The sequence below is a fragment of the Lates calcarifer genome, linkage group LG12, assembly GCF_001640805.2.
Source record: "Lates calcarifer isolate ASB-BC8 linkage group LG12, TLL_Latcal_v3, whole genome shotgun sequence".
Classification (NCBI taxonomy): Eukaryota; Metazoa; Chordata; class Actinopteri; family Centropomidae; genus Lates; species Lates calcarifer.
The window spans coordinates 15,515,246-15,529,516 of record NC_066844.1 but is presented as its reverse complement, the minus strand read 5'-3'; the positions used below and the strand labels follow the sequence as shown (position 1 = coordinate 15,529,516).

The following is a 14,271-nucleotide window of genomic DNA, read 5'->3' as shown; positions in this document are numbered from 1 at the left end:
TTTGTGGGTACGCAGGTCACATGACTCTACGTCTGTCAACATGAGTGGGCACTGCTGGGCAGGGAAGCAGCTGGATGTATGCGGACCGTGACCTGCAATTATTCATCATATTTATTTTTTTTAATTCGGAGAAGCTGTTTATACGGGCGGTAAAGTTACGAACGACCAGCGCACCGTTTGGTTTTTTATTGTCTGTGAAGAAAACACAAGTTTGCCAGCCTGGCATTGGCTTCATGTAACTGAAGAGTTAGCTTTGAGGCTAGCTAGGTAGGTGATGATAGCGTCTCAGCCGCTGGATCTCCTCTTTTTTTCCCATTATGAACGTTTGTCATTCGGCAGAAATTCACTTTTGACCGATTGACCGGCACTGAACAACACATTTAAGATGTGTTACCACACTGGTTCTGTCTGTTTGACTACGAGGTACAGCTGGCGTGTCTGTCACTAATGTTAGCTCGCACATCAGATGATTCCAGGTCGATCCAAGAAAGGTTTCCTCTGCTGCACGGACCTTCTGAAACAGATATTGTTCATTAAATGTTGCGGCGCGGTTTTGAAGCGTTAAGAGGGGGTGAGTTGTAACTACGTCGCACGTCATTGCAACTTCTAGTAACCCCCTTTGAGAGACTGTTTTACTTCTTATCTAATGCTAAATACAGCCATGTCTTCATGGATGTCTGAGGCAGGAGAATGAGTACGCGCTTACTAGGAACAGGATGCCACCATCTTTCACCGAAGACTGTCCTGCTTAACATATTGATTAGCTGACCATCAACTGTTGTAGAGGATTGAAGAGCCTACAGAATCTCTGCGTGAGAAGCTACTGCCTCCTCGGCTTTATTAAATCACTGTCTATCAACTCATCTGTCCCATGGCTGCTGCTGCTGCTGCTGCTGTAAGTGGGGTCAACATGGCAGGGCCAGGAGGAGCAGGACTGCCCGCTGTGACCTTTACCAACACGTCGGTGTCTTCCAGCCTGACGCCTGGTACTGATAACCGAGGATGTGAGAATGGCGCCCTAATGGACTCGTTTGGGATCTTCCTGCAAGGACTTCTTGCCGTGATGGCTTTTAGCACGCTGATGTGTGAGTATGGCCAGCAAGCTCAGCTGCGTGTCAGATACCTGACACCGGCTGTTGATGTAATCGGGCAATTATCCAATAGCATCCCTCGGTTAATCAAACGCGATATTGATCACAGCTGGGGGGATCGCGTCCCACTTTAGAACAGAGTTACAACAAGAGTAAGTTAGAAAGGCTCGGCCTCACTTTGAAAGCTATAAAGGGAGTGTTTTTAGTTCAGTGTAACACTACACCTGGTAACTTCCTCTCATGTTGATGGTGGTGCTTGCTGGAACATGTTTGACTTTTCCTCTTACATAATACCTACTCTGCTCCTCTCAGGTTAAATCTCATTCATAAAAAATACTCCATAGGAAACAGTTATAATTTTCCCACAGGATTTTTATTTTGAAGAAGAATACAGAATACATTAAATTAAGGGAGCAACTGAAGAGTGTTGCTTACATTAATTATGTGTTGGAGTGCATGTTGCTCCAGTGCACTACTGATTTGCATGCAAACACAACTGTACCAGTGTAGTTTTTGCTACCTAAGTAACACTACCTCAATTGAATGTTACTCAATATACCCTGTCACTGCCTTACAGTAAAAATCATCATCATTTCTCTATACTGAGTGTTTTGCAGGAACTAGTATGTGTCCATTTCAAAATACATAGTGCCCACAACTGTTGTCTACCAAGCTACATCTTGTTTAATTTTTCCTTGTGAATCATCCTCACAGTTATTTTCCATCTCCGACTGAGGTGGGTTTACATTAGAGTCAGCAGCCTAACTTATATTTAGGTAGACAGGGAAACACTGGCATAGAAAAATAAATCACCCTCAAGATTTAGCTGTGGTTCCATTCAGTCAGTGTCTGGCGCTTCCACCGACAGCTGTGTGACCTAATGAGAGCAGTCTCAGTTTTGTGTGTTCCAGCAGCTTCACAGCAATGAGGAATGTTCAGTATTTTACAGCTTTTTTTTTTTTTTTTTTTGCTCGAGGCAGCCCTCTGAGCAGTAGGAGTAGGCCCAGGCCTCCGCCTGTGTTCACATCACATCCAGCTGCATGCAGGGTGTGTTCGGTCTGAAGTCACACTCGCACTCAGTGCAGAGACTGAGGTCATAGCAAGCAGCACGACTTGTCCGCATGAAAACACAAAAAGCCCTCAGTAAACGTTTGGGCAACACCACAGCATTTAGTGCGAGTTTAGAGATGGACAGAAGGTTACAGTCCAGTTTAGGTATCACAGCCTCAAACAATGCGAGCACATCTCTAATGATAGAAAAGTAAATCAGTGATGTCTTAACATTGAAGCTCTCCTGTCATCACGCAGCTCTGTGTCATGGCAGTTAAAAGAAGAGGGTAGTGGGGGTGTCATGGTAAACAAGCCACTATTGTGAAGAACAGCAAGAGCTTTATTTGTGTTGGACGTCTCACTGCTTTCAGAGATGAGCATTCTTACATAAAACTCTCCAGACTCTCTGACACACAGGAATTAATTTAAATTACAAATTCTAAAAAGTAACTTCAACACCTTGTATATACTTGTATTCAGTAGCTGCATACACTAGATGACTATAGACCACTTCATGCAGTGTAACACAAACTGATTTATTTATTCAGAGTTTGATTCTGGACAAACAGCTTCATGACTTTTAGCACAGTCAGGCTAGATGTACAGTTTTGATTACGAAACACTGAAGATTTTGAGCTTGATCCACTTCTCCCTTTTTGGAATCTTGTAAGAAACAAATGTAGAAGAAAATTTTCCTGTCAATTTAGCAGAGAGCTGAAAATAAGACCAACCATTTCACAGCTGCTTCACATTGATATGAAGTCAGTTTTTAAGTTATGGTTAGGGCCATTAGTCCTGCTTCCTCTGTGACCAACAACACATTGCCCTTGCTCAGTTCTCATTATGCAAAAACAAACCATCCACATGTTCATTCAGCCTGTATCATGCACTCTGTCTCACTTCAGCTCAAGTAGTTTCCTGTAGGGTAGATGAGACATTTTTTTTTTGATGTCTCACTTGTGAGCCTGCTTGTGTGGCAGTGTAACTGCTCAAAAAAGACACATCAGCCTTCCATCCCCAAATCTTAAATACGTTAGTACAAGACTGTATTTTCAGCTGGAGTAAGCAGATAGTCCACTATAAACCAATGAATTATTAATTGGACATTTGACATCTCAAAGGAGAGCTGTAACCAGAAATAATGTGTTTGATTGTTTCTGCATAGTAGAATCTTACTACGTGTGTGGCACATTTTCTCCTCCACAGTGAAACGCTTCAGGGAGCCCAAACATGAGAGGAGACCTTGGAAAATCTGGTAAGACAGCTGAGCCAATTTAAATTCATTTCTCTACAAAAGCATCAAATGTAGTGCCACAGAAGCGCTAACTGTCCCATGTCTCTGCAGGTTCCTGGATACCTCCAAACAGGCCATAGGCATGTTGTTCATCCACTTTGCTAATGTCTACTTGTCAGACCTCACAGAGGAGGATCCCTGCTCGCTGTGAGTCAATCCTGTGCTCTCCTGTTCTCCTCAGAGCTTACTGATTCTACATGTTACAGATACATCAGCTGTTAAAATGACAGTTATTTAACTTTGTTAGACGTGAAGTGTTGAGTAATCCTAACCACATCGCTGTCCAATTTCTTTCTCTCGCAGATACCTCATTAACTTCCTGTTAGATGCTTCTCTGGGCATGTTGCTGATCTATGCTGGGGTGAGAGCTGTCAGTGCTATTGTGGAGTGGAGGCAGTGGGATTCTCTGCGTTTCGGAGAATATGGTGAGGATCATGTGTCTGAGTGGTAAAGTGGGAGCTCCAGCACATTCCTAAAATGCCTGTAATGCCCAATGGAGGGCAGTAGCTACCCTCAGCACTGCAATGCTGCAGTGTCAGTTCTTACACTGTCAGTGTTTTCTTTTCCCCCCAAATACAGCTTGTGTATCACTGAAGCAGTGAAATCTAATAATGATCTGCACTACGTATCTTCACGCCTAAGCAAAATATTTGACAGTAACCTTTTGTGTCTCTCTTTTCCTGTGTGTGTGTGTGTGTGTGTATAGGAGAGCCAGTGCAGTGCACAGCATGGTTGGGCCAGTGCATCCTCTACATCCTCATCATGATGTTTGAGAAAGTCATCATCATGTTGGTCCTCCTCATTCCCCAGTGGAAAAAGGTCAGAAAAAAGAGCAATGATTTAGAAGAGATAGAGGGTGTATTTAGTGCCTATAATTTTCTTTGTCAAGTAGAGACGAAGGATAGCAGCACTCTCCAGAGCTATTATTAACCTGCTTTTTAATCCTGACAGGTTGAAAAGTATAGTAAGAATTATCTTAATTGTCCTCAACGTAGCAACGCATAGACTGTGTATAAGGGCTAAACATTACCAGTTACACAGAGCAGCCCCGCCTCTCACTCAGCATGCTGCTCTGTCAGCTCTCGTCTTGTTTGCTTGACCTGAAAATGTTTGGCAGATTTCGCTTGTTAAAGAAACAGAGTATTGTGGCAGGTTTGATTAACAAAGGAAATGACAGGAGAACCTTTCAAAAATACTGTGAAGCAGTCTCACTGATCTAGAGTCCTACAGAGACGAGAGAGAAGATCACAAAACCAGGGCAGACTGATTGCTAAAACACTAGATGAATTTATCAAATTTCACCCACAGACTTACATTTGAGTACTTGATTTCATGTGTGCTATGGGAAGTGCTTCTACACTGTGTGCAATACCGCATATTGAAAACTCATAAATAACTATTCCCTGACCGGGAATCGAACCCGGGCCGCGGCGGTGAGAGCGCCGAATCCTAGCCACTAGACCACCAGGGACTGTCTTTATGAAACTTTGTCAGTATTGATATCCTGCAAGAATGATGAATTCATTTTTTTTTCCCTCATGCACAACTGATGAGGTAGTCTTTTTTTTTATGCTTTGATCCATAACCCCAATTACAATAATTACAGGGTTGTGTAGTTTGTATACAGTGTCCTTATAATGGCAGTCAAAACTATCAAGCTATCTTTTGTGAAACTTGAAATCTATGATTTAGCACAGATTTATTGAGCAAACCCTCTAATCATGCTTTATGAAACAGGACCTTGATTTCTCAAATAAATCAGGATTCTTGTGTGCCACCAAAAATGTATCTCTTTTTTTCATTTTAAACCTCTATGGAGCTATGGAGCTGTTTTTCTATCGAGTGGGTCTTGTGTGTACACACAAGGACACACATAATAAACAGACTGCTCCTACTCATATTTGGATTTTGACAGGCCAGGTGTGCTGTCTGTGTTGCTGTGTATGCTTATGTCTGTGCTTATATGTTTGTCTTGTATGTTTATGTGTGTCGCAGCTGGCTCTCCTCAACCCCATAGAGAATCCCTACCTGGAACTGGCCATCGTCATGCTCATCGTTCCATTCTTCATCAACGTAAGACTTCTGTTCTTATTTGTTTTTTCCTGCAACCATAGCCATTGTCGTTTTTTTGACTGTAAATAAGTATTTTTGTTTTGGTGAATAATCTAAAAGATCAGTTCTGTAAATCCTACATCAGGAAACATTCAATACATTTCCTTTCACCTCTGTGTTTTCTTTAGGCCCTGATGTTCTGGGTGGTAGATAATTTTCTAATGAAGAAACACAGGACAAAAGCAAAGCTGGAGGAGAGAGAGGAAGACTCACGGGGGAACAGCAAGGTGCGCTACAGACGAGCTCTGTCCCATGATGACTCAGAGTCAGAGGTAAGTCCCACTGCGATGATATAGTTGTAGGACACACCAGACATAGCTAGACATCATCAGTTTTTATTAATAAAACATACATAGAAGAAGATGTGCGAATGCCCATTGGCACAGAAGTTCCACACACCCTTTCCCCTCTCTTTCTTAACCCCAAAAGCCCTCCTCTAGCTTCTGAAACCACCTCAGTATGACATAGTCTTTCGACGATCAGTTGTTCCTAGTCTCCAGTACCAACTGGCACCCTATTATGGGCAAACTGACTTTGTGCTAATTCAGAACACCCTCAATTTTAAGAGAAGCATGTCCTTACACTGTTACAGTTCCCTAGATCATGGTTTTCAGTTACTTTAAAAGCTTGTAAAGCAAATGAGCCCACCACTGTGCTCCGTTCCTCACACACCCACACCGCAATGAAGTCATAATGCCAGTCTCCTATGAGCAACAAGGTATGCCTCCAATTTCTCATGGTTTCATGTGTACAGAGAAGTCTTAACTATCAAATGGTTTGCAATCCAGCCTTTTTTGGGGGACACGCAATAAGACATTCCCTGACCGGGAATCGAACCCGGGCCGCGGCGGTGAGAGCGCCGAATCCTAGCCACTAGACCACCAGGGACACCTGTCAGCTCGGTGGAGGCCTGTTCTCTGGAGAGGATATTGGTTACAGTACCACAGTCTGCCTCTAGTGGTGGTAGTAGTGTACAGAAGCAGAAGTATGAATGTAGTGGCGTAGCTGATGTAATGACCCTTGACAGGAGATCACTGTTGCTCAGTAGAGCATCCACAAGGCTGACTGCCATTTGAGGTGAATCAGCAACAAAAAGCAAAGATGGAAGGATATTATCAAACTCCTTAACCACACCTTATGTCACGGTAATGAGTCTTAACCACTATTTTGCCTTCATCAGATTGAGATTTACTCAGATTTTTTTCTTTTTACTCTGATAGGACACAAGAGCTGTCCAAACATTAGTGTCTGTGCATTCTCAAACCAGTGTCATTTTAGTTTAAATGGGCTGGTCTAAATCTATGATAATCATTTCAACAAATAAAGTCAGCACTTTTTATCTGCAGAAGAGATGTACTCTTTCTGCACATCCTTACCTGCATAACTTTTAATTGTTTCTAGCAGATGTAAAGTTATGGCTGCTGCTGTAGAGGGCTGTCCCTCTGTCATTGAAACCATAGTCCCTTTAGAATAGGGATCCTGCCATATTTCCATTAAGAAGAACCCATATTATGCTGGCTTTGCTTGTTTACCCTGGACCAAACAAAACTGGCCTACTGCTACTCCATTGTGTGATTTTGAGTAAATGCTAGCGTTCTGGAATTAGAGGCATAGGTGTAATATGTAAAGACACATAAAGAGTTCCCTGACCGGGAATCATATCCGGGCCACAGTGGTGAGAGCGCTGAATCCTAACCACTAGACCACCGGAGATGCCTTTTTGTTTGGTGAAGGCATGCTGTCTGCAATCTCTGGCCTTTGACAAAGGCCTGAGATGTGTCATAGTCTATCTCTAGTACTGGTAGTGGTCTCTTGTTAATATGTGGACTACTGTTGTTGCTAAGTCCAGTGCGGCGCCTACAAGGCTGAGAGCCTTCTTGCCATTTGAAGTAAATCAGCAACAAAAGGTGGAAAGATGCAGCCACACTGAATTAAACCTTTTATCAGTCAAATATTAGTCACTGTTTTTTCAAAATGACATTCCCTGACCGGGAATCGAACCCGGGCCGCGGCGGTGAGAGCGCCGAATCCTAGCCACTAGACCACCAGGGAATTGATGGTGGTGTAGATTTAGTGTTGGAGTAGCAACACCAGCTGAATGAGCTATATTTAGGGTTCCAAGCCTGAGAGAGCTGGTGCCCCACTGAAGCTCATAGGTCAGTTCAATTAATACAATATTAACATGAAATTTGCCCATAATTTTTTGGAACTACATAAATATATTTTTGATTGAGTGGTATAAGGAATGGAACAAGCAGCAGGATGAGGTGAATGCATGGAGATTTTACAGGTTGGATTTATGGCTTAAAGGGTTCTAAGAGCAGGATGGACATTTCTATGCACGTTTTTAGGGCTGCCTCACTTCTAAGACTTCTAAGAGACTTGATCAAAGCTCCGTTGATGATAGTTTGAGCTTAACTTGGTGTGAACATACTCAGGGTTTGTTGAACTAAGTCAGATCAGTTACCCCAAAACTTGGAGATACTTAGACAGACTTTTATTGTCATTCAGTATGCAGCAAGTGTATACAGAACGATGCAGCAAGTGTATACGGAACTCACAACAGGTTCACTGAAGTCCTGGGCTTACGGAGAAACATTCAGAAACATTCCAAACTAAGTGAAATATTTTCTAGTCACTGTGCTGCGCTCAACCTGAGACTTGCATCAAGCCTGTGGGGCTGCACTTTCAACTTGCATCACCTCGATGGGACACCGGTTGCTAATTGCTCGGGAGGACTTGGACCCTGTGAATACCTGCCTACAGGTCTAATTACGATTCAAATTGAAAAGAGGGGTGAGATACTTTATGCAAGACACATAACTGCATATTTATATTAACAGTGAAGCAATCTGATGTGTACTGCTTTACCAAATCTGAAAAATGACTGAAAAAAAATATTCCTTATTTCCTTTACTTACTCAAACAGTCAGCTTCAGGTTTTTTCTCATATCAATATGCAGTGTTGATTATGAATGTACTAAAAGAGAGCGTTCATTGAATGTACTCATGTGTTTTTGGTGAACTGTGAAATGAAACGTATCCAATTGCAACTAATGAACCTGAGCGTCATAAACTCTTTCATAGAGTCAACAACACTCACATTCACCGGAAGGTGGTGGTAATGCACCAAAAAGATTCCTGAAGAAGAACTTCACAGCTATGGCACCCAACATGCATCAGATGTGGCTAGTGCTGGCAGCTCCCAGTATTGCTGAAGCCAGTTCGTAATAAACATTTGAAGGACTTTTATGAACAGTTAGCGACTGTAATGACGCCAGTGGTGGATCCTTTACCCGCCTGTAATCTATTTTTTGTGCAGGCCTGATAAAATATCCAGTGCATCTACAGTATACCTTTATTGCTCCTCTTTTTTCACTTTATGCATAATTTTAAAAATGAATATAAAACATATATAGAGCTTATCCTGCATTTTGACACATTGAGTGGTAAAATAAATACACACATTAGTTTTTTTTTTCCTGGTTTGTAAAAGTAATCTTTGTCTGTGATTCTGTTAGTTTATTCACTTCCTATGTGTGGCAGCAGCTGTGCTGAGGGAGCATGCTTTTAGCTGACTGCTGAATTGTGGGGGATGGGCTGAGCCGTGTTGAACACACATTTATTGCTTTCAGCAGCCACAGGCTTATGCAGCGGGCCAGTGGCGCAATGGATAACGCGTCTGACTACGGATCAGAAGATTCTAGGTTCGACTCCTGGCTGGCTCGTAAATGTTTTTTGATATTTTTGTTTTCATTCACTGACCCATTCAGAACACTTGCAACGTGTTGGTCTGAAGTGGGTATAGCAGACACAAGATAAACACTGCCCAAGACCAGATCTGTGCTAAATTGTTTCACTTGGCAGAGTTCAGAGTGGTCAAGCGATTGCCACAATCAGACAGATTACAGCCTTAAGTCCTGTTCCTGCAGGCTGTCCTTTAATAGTGGATTTTACATCTCCAGTTTTGGTCATTTTCAGATTTTAGGTCAAACAATGTTAACACCAATTTGTGCCAAAGGTTGTGGAAACACATGTACAGTGATTCCCTATCCAAGTAGGAACAAAACACAGCACAAAGTGGCCCTTAGGTCATTTTTGCATATTCCTTGAAGTATGAGGGTCTTGAAAAAACTCATTTAGTTCATTATCACACTGGGGGAAGTGGAAAACCAATGTTCAATTTTCATTTTGCCATCAGACAACTTGTATCTAAGAATATCTAAATGCTGTTTTGAGTGTTCTTTCTGTTATAAACACCAGATGTATTTTGTCAATGGCCCCCATGTTAGTGAGCTTTTAGATTACAAAAAGAAATGTATGGCTGATTATCAAGGCCAGAATGGTCAAAGCAGTGCAGACAAAAGCCAGCCTCATGTTTTGTTTCACTTCCTATTTGTGGCAGCAGCTGCAACGAGAGAGCACACTCTCAGCAGACTGCTGAGTTGTGGGGGATGGGCTAAGCCGTGCTGAAACACATGTATTGGTGTCAGCAGCATGAAGCCTGTGCAGCGGGCCAGTGGCGCAATGGATAACGCGTCTGACTACGGATCAGAAGATTCTAGGTTCGACTCCTGGCTGGCTCGTGAATACCTTTTTCTAGCATTGCCGGGGAAATTACTACGACTTCTTTTTGGCTGAAATTCAGCAGTAGCTGTTGTTGTTGTTACATGCATTGTACAATCCTAGTATTTCTTTGTGTGTAGAGACACAGTACCATTAATACTATGGAAATGAGACATCACACATTTGAACATTTATGAGGTATATCGTCTTGATTTTGTGAATTTGAGGATTAGTCATAGAATATTACTGAATTATGAGTTAAACTGCCTGATAACAAATAGTATCAAGGAAACTGAAATGTCAAAACTTGTTTAATATTTTTTATCAGTGGATATCATGGGCCTTTACATAAGATTGATTATTTATAACAGCAGGGTCAGGGTCAGGCTGAAAATACTACATAAATAAAATAAATAAAACATTATTTTTCCCATAGGAATCACAGCTTTTATTTTGAATTTGATTTACTTTAAAGGAACAATCCACCAATTTTACATGTGAAGTTAAGCTTGGCTGTTACAAGAGGTATTACTCAGCATATGAAAACAATTGTATAACGTTGGTGGTTATGGAGGAGCTGTCTAAACTCTGAGGAAATAATCCTGATGACTTCAATTTTTTTAAACTGAAAGCTTGCATTTCACACTGTAGGCATTAACCAGACATGGATGTTCTAAAGAAAGATGCTATCCAGCTGTATGATGGGAAAAATGTTTTATAAGAAGCTTAATATTTTTACTATCCACCCAAAGACTGCAGAGATGGGGGCAGATTTTTATGTAGCTTAAAGAGACTGCATTATGCCCTTATAATATTATAATGAATCTGTCTCCCAGAAAGCTTTTAGTCCTATTTTTTCCTCTCTCTTTCCTGTTTCTTAGATCCTTTTCTCAGCAGATGATGAAATGGATGAGTCAGATGAAGATGATGTTCGTCGGTTAACTGGTCTGAAGACAGTGAAGAAGAAGAAGCTTCGCATGGGGATACCTGTTTGACCCGCGTGCCGAGCTAAACCACTACAATCGAATTTCCTCTGGTACCTCTTTACCGCACAGGCCCACACACATTCCCTGCACCTCCACAGACTCTGATATCAACCTCTTTTCAAACATAGGATATGGATGGCAGAAGAATATACTGTAATTGAAATCCCTTCACTGTTGACTCCTGAAAGACTCCTGCATAGGCCGTGTCTAACCTGGGATTTACTTTTAACACACTGGGAAATATTTTTTGCAGTTAACCTAGTACTTTGGATCACTGTTGAATTTTGACACTCCTGTGCGGTGTTGTTTAAGACACTGTCAAAGAATTTACCATGAACAAACATAATAATGTTTAATCCTAAATGTGATTTAAGTAGGAAAAGGGCAACACTGGTTTAATACTATTTGGACTTCAGTGGCAGTGTGTATTGTATTGTGCTGCAGTGGTTGAGGATCACGTCAGCTGGACAAGTCTGAATGGCCACAACAGAACCAAACATCATGCAAACAAGTCTGTTCATAGAGCTGATCACATTTGGTACTCTTAACATGTACTCTAAAGTGATTGTATTCCTGATGTAGTTTCCATGTAAAGTTTGTGCTTTTGTTTTCTCATGTAGACAAACCACCATGGCCTGTGACGTGTGTGTGTGTGTGTGTGTGTGTGTGTGTATGTATGTGAGGGTGCGTACGGTCGAACGCACCAAATTTAGAGGGAGAGTCGGAGTGTTTGAATCACTGTGTTGATGTGACTCTAACACTTTTCGAGCACAATTACACACTTTACTACTGTATACCTTGTATGTAATGTTACTTAACGTCAGAAGGAGCACATTAATGCTTGCAGCAACCTTCCATTTTTATCTTCTGGTAAAGTCCTTTCAACTGTTACAAACCTATAGGACTGCAAGCACCACACTGCAACATCCTAATATCAGCTCAGTCCGTGTTGTCTGTCTGTTGACCCAAGACTGCAGTTTGTTTGTGAGTGTTTTACTGATGTGCTCTGACTGTGTGTTCTTTGTCTTTGAATATCTTTTGTCTCATTTTAAGTTGTTGGGGGGGGGGGTTTATATAAGTTTTTGAGTGTTATTTTTGGGCCAAAAAGGTGACTATGCTTGTTCCAAAAGTGTTCTTTATTCCTCCACTCAAACAGGGAGAGTAGATATGGGAACCATTTCTTGCACAATTTCCCATTTATCATAGCTTTCGTCTTTCCTTTTGTGTTTAGCGTGATTTTTTTTTTTTTTTTTTTTTTGTGTGTGTGTGTGTGTGTGTGTGTGTGGTTCATTTGTTTTTGTTACAATAATGTGCCTGAGTGAAATTACCAGCAGGTGTTTTATTTGTTTTTGTCTGTCAGATTGTTTTTTTTTTTTTTGTGACGGTTGTATCCAGAGCTGGAGATCTTCAGGCATGAAGCAGCATTCAGCAGGCTCTGATGTTAAGAATGTAACATGCATAGACCTCTAAACTGTTAAGTGACGGTGGACCAGACAGATGAGAGAGAGAGAGAGAGAGAGAGAGAGAGAGAGTGTGTGTATGTGTGCGCGTGCGGCGCCAGTATATATACACAGTGCTCTATACCTGTATGCACTGGCTTGTGCTGGATGCTTGTGTGCGTAGTTGGTGTGAGTGCTGGTTCTCTTTAAAGTTAATGGAGAGTGACATAAACTTTGACTGTGATGACTACGGTGCTGGTGATGATTTCATTATGATGTTTTTGGCATGTTGGCGAGGAATAAATGAGTGTGCATTTTAAAGGAGGAAAGTACAGAATCTTGCAGCACTTATGGTAACTTAGCTCAACCAGGACAAAGAGGACTTTTAGTATTTTGCAAAGTGAAACTACTAGATGAGTAAAAAGGCAACTGGTGGAGGTAAAGTATCATTATAACTGCTTTTCCAATAAAGGATGTGATAAACTACAGTATGTTGAGCCAACGTTTGCTTTTTACTATAGTGTGAATTCTGTGGTGGGCCTTTAACCAATCAGATTTCGAGGTTCAGAGACCAGGGGCCGACGACAATTAGATGTCATATTCATGACCATTATAATATCATTAGATGTCATATTCATGACATCTAATTGGGTAGTCAGAGAGCATACTAGTCAGAGCTAGCAAACCGTATCCATAGCGACCAGCGCAAGCCAAAATATGCTAGAATAGATTTAATAGCTGCTTTTTCAACATACAATGGCTGATGGTGGGAGAGGAGTTTAATGGCTCTGTTGTAGAGTTAACCTGTGCGTCTCAGTTCCAACAAAGTCCTTCTCTGTCCCCATGGAGGCCAATGCTGAAAGTCTCATCTGTCCAGTCGTATTTCCCGCTTAAATTTTAATTCATTTAGGGCTGAGAATGTTTGCTCCACAGAAGCAGTTATTTCTACAAATAATCAGCAGCTTTGGTGAGTAAAGTGCAGTGTTTGGAGACATATAGAATTTTGTTAATTGGGTTTTTATAGCATTGCTTAAGTAAGTAATAAGTAATTAACATTATGTTCTGCCTACCTGACATGCTGTCTGTGATATAAGTATGTTATACTGCGTTTCTGTACTACATTGTTTATTTTTTTATTTTCTACAGCACATCAGCGAAGGTCTAGGTGTGAAATGTACGGTCTGCCACTGGAACCTTCTAACTGTGTGTCAACGAAAAAGTAGTTCCCTGACCGGGAATCGAACCCGGGCCGCGGCGGTGAGAGCGCCGAATCCTAACCACTAGACCACCAGGGAAGGTAGTAAATACTCGTGCCACGATTGCTTATAAACTCAATACAGCGATGGACTGTATTCTGTAGATATCACCTGACTGATGTAAGAGTTTTAAGGATGAGGCATGAGAATAAAGAGAATGGTATACGTTGCTTCTGCGTCGTCACTGGATGTCGCTCTTTGACAAATACAGAGCAGTCCTTATTTTGGAAGACACTCCGTTGTAATAAGAGCCGCCGGACCTACAGTCATGATTGTGTGTCCAGAAATAGCTCCAATTGGTACTTATAGCTACTTTATAAATGCTTAAGGAAATACACAGACACGCATTTAGCGCCAGGAGTCATCCTGACTGACAGTTATCCTTTCAGAAGCACTAAACAAACACATGACATCCTGGCTCATCAGCTTCATTTAGTGAGACAAATGCCAATTTTCCATGTATCACTTTCACTGCGT

General features: G+C 41.6%; 1 protein-coding gene and 6 non-coding genes across 7 annotated transcripts; 3 read left to right on the top strand and 4 right to left on the bottom strand.

The window, feature by feature from the left end:
- Window positions 1-39: 39 nt before the first annotated feature.
- stimate (STIM activating enhance) lies at window positions 40-11,391 on the top strand. Its single transcript, XM_018680080.2, has 8 exons — window positions 40-1,085; window positions 3,348-3,396; window positions 3,487-3,582; window positions 3,739-3,860; window positions 4,142-4,254; window positions 5,431-5,508; window positions 5,676-5,819; window positions 10,995-11,391. Exons 1-8 carry the CDS (start codon window positions 872-874, stop codon window positions 11,106-11,108), a joined length of 930 nt encoding a protein of 309 aa, XP_018535596.1. The 5' UTR covers window positions 40-871; the 3' UTR covers window positions 11,109-11,391.
- trnae-cuc (transfer RNA glutamic acid (anticodon CUC)) lies at window positions 4,835-4,906 on the bottom strand. The gene has a single exon. It is a non-coding gene; the product is annotated as a tRNA-Glu (tRNA).
- On the bottom strand, window positions 6,364-6,435 carry trnae-cuc (transfer RNA glutamic acid (anticodon CUC)). Its single transcript has one exon. It is a non-coding gene; the product is annotated as a tRNA-Glu (tRNA).
- Window positions 7,528-7,599, bottom strand: trnae-cuc (transfer RNA glutamic acid (anticodon CUC)). The gene has a single exon. It is a non-coding gene; the product is annotated as a tRNA-Glu (tRNA).
- On the top strand, window positions 9,203-9,275 carry trnar-acg (transfer RNA arginine (anticodon ACG)). The gene has a single exon. It is a non-coding gene; the product is annotated as a tRNA-Arg (tRNA).
- trnar-acg (transfer RNA arginine (anticodon ACG)) lies at window positions 10,061-10,133 on the top strand. Its single transcript has one exon. It is a non-coding gene; the product is annotated as a tRNA-Arg (tRNA).
- Window positions 11,392-13,761: 2,370 nt separating the features above from the next.
- Window positions 13,762-13,833, bottom strand: trnae-cuc (transfer RNA glutamic acid (anticodon CUC)). Its single transcript has one exon. It is a non-coding gene; the product is annotated as a tRNA-Glu (tRNA).
- Between the last annotated feature and the right edge of the window lie 438 nt (window positions 13,834-14,271).

What these genes read in the sequence shown, in the direction of transcription:
- stimate (XM_018680080.2), top strand. Translation starts at nt 872, where the DNA reads ATGGCTGCTGCTGCTGCTGCTGCTGTAAGTGGGGTCAACATGGCAGGG. An exon ending in GAGGAGGATCCCTGCTCGCT is followed by an intron (nt 3,583 to 3,738) that starts GTGAGTCAATCC and finishes TTTCTCTCGCAG; the next exon opens with ATACCTCATTAACTTCCTGT. An exon ending in TCATTCCCCAGTGGAAAAAG is followed by an intron (nt 4,255 to 5,430) that starts GTCAGAAAAAAG and finishes TGTGTGTCGCAG; the next exon opens with CTGGCTCTCCTCAACCCCAT.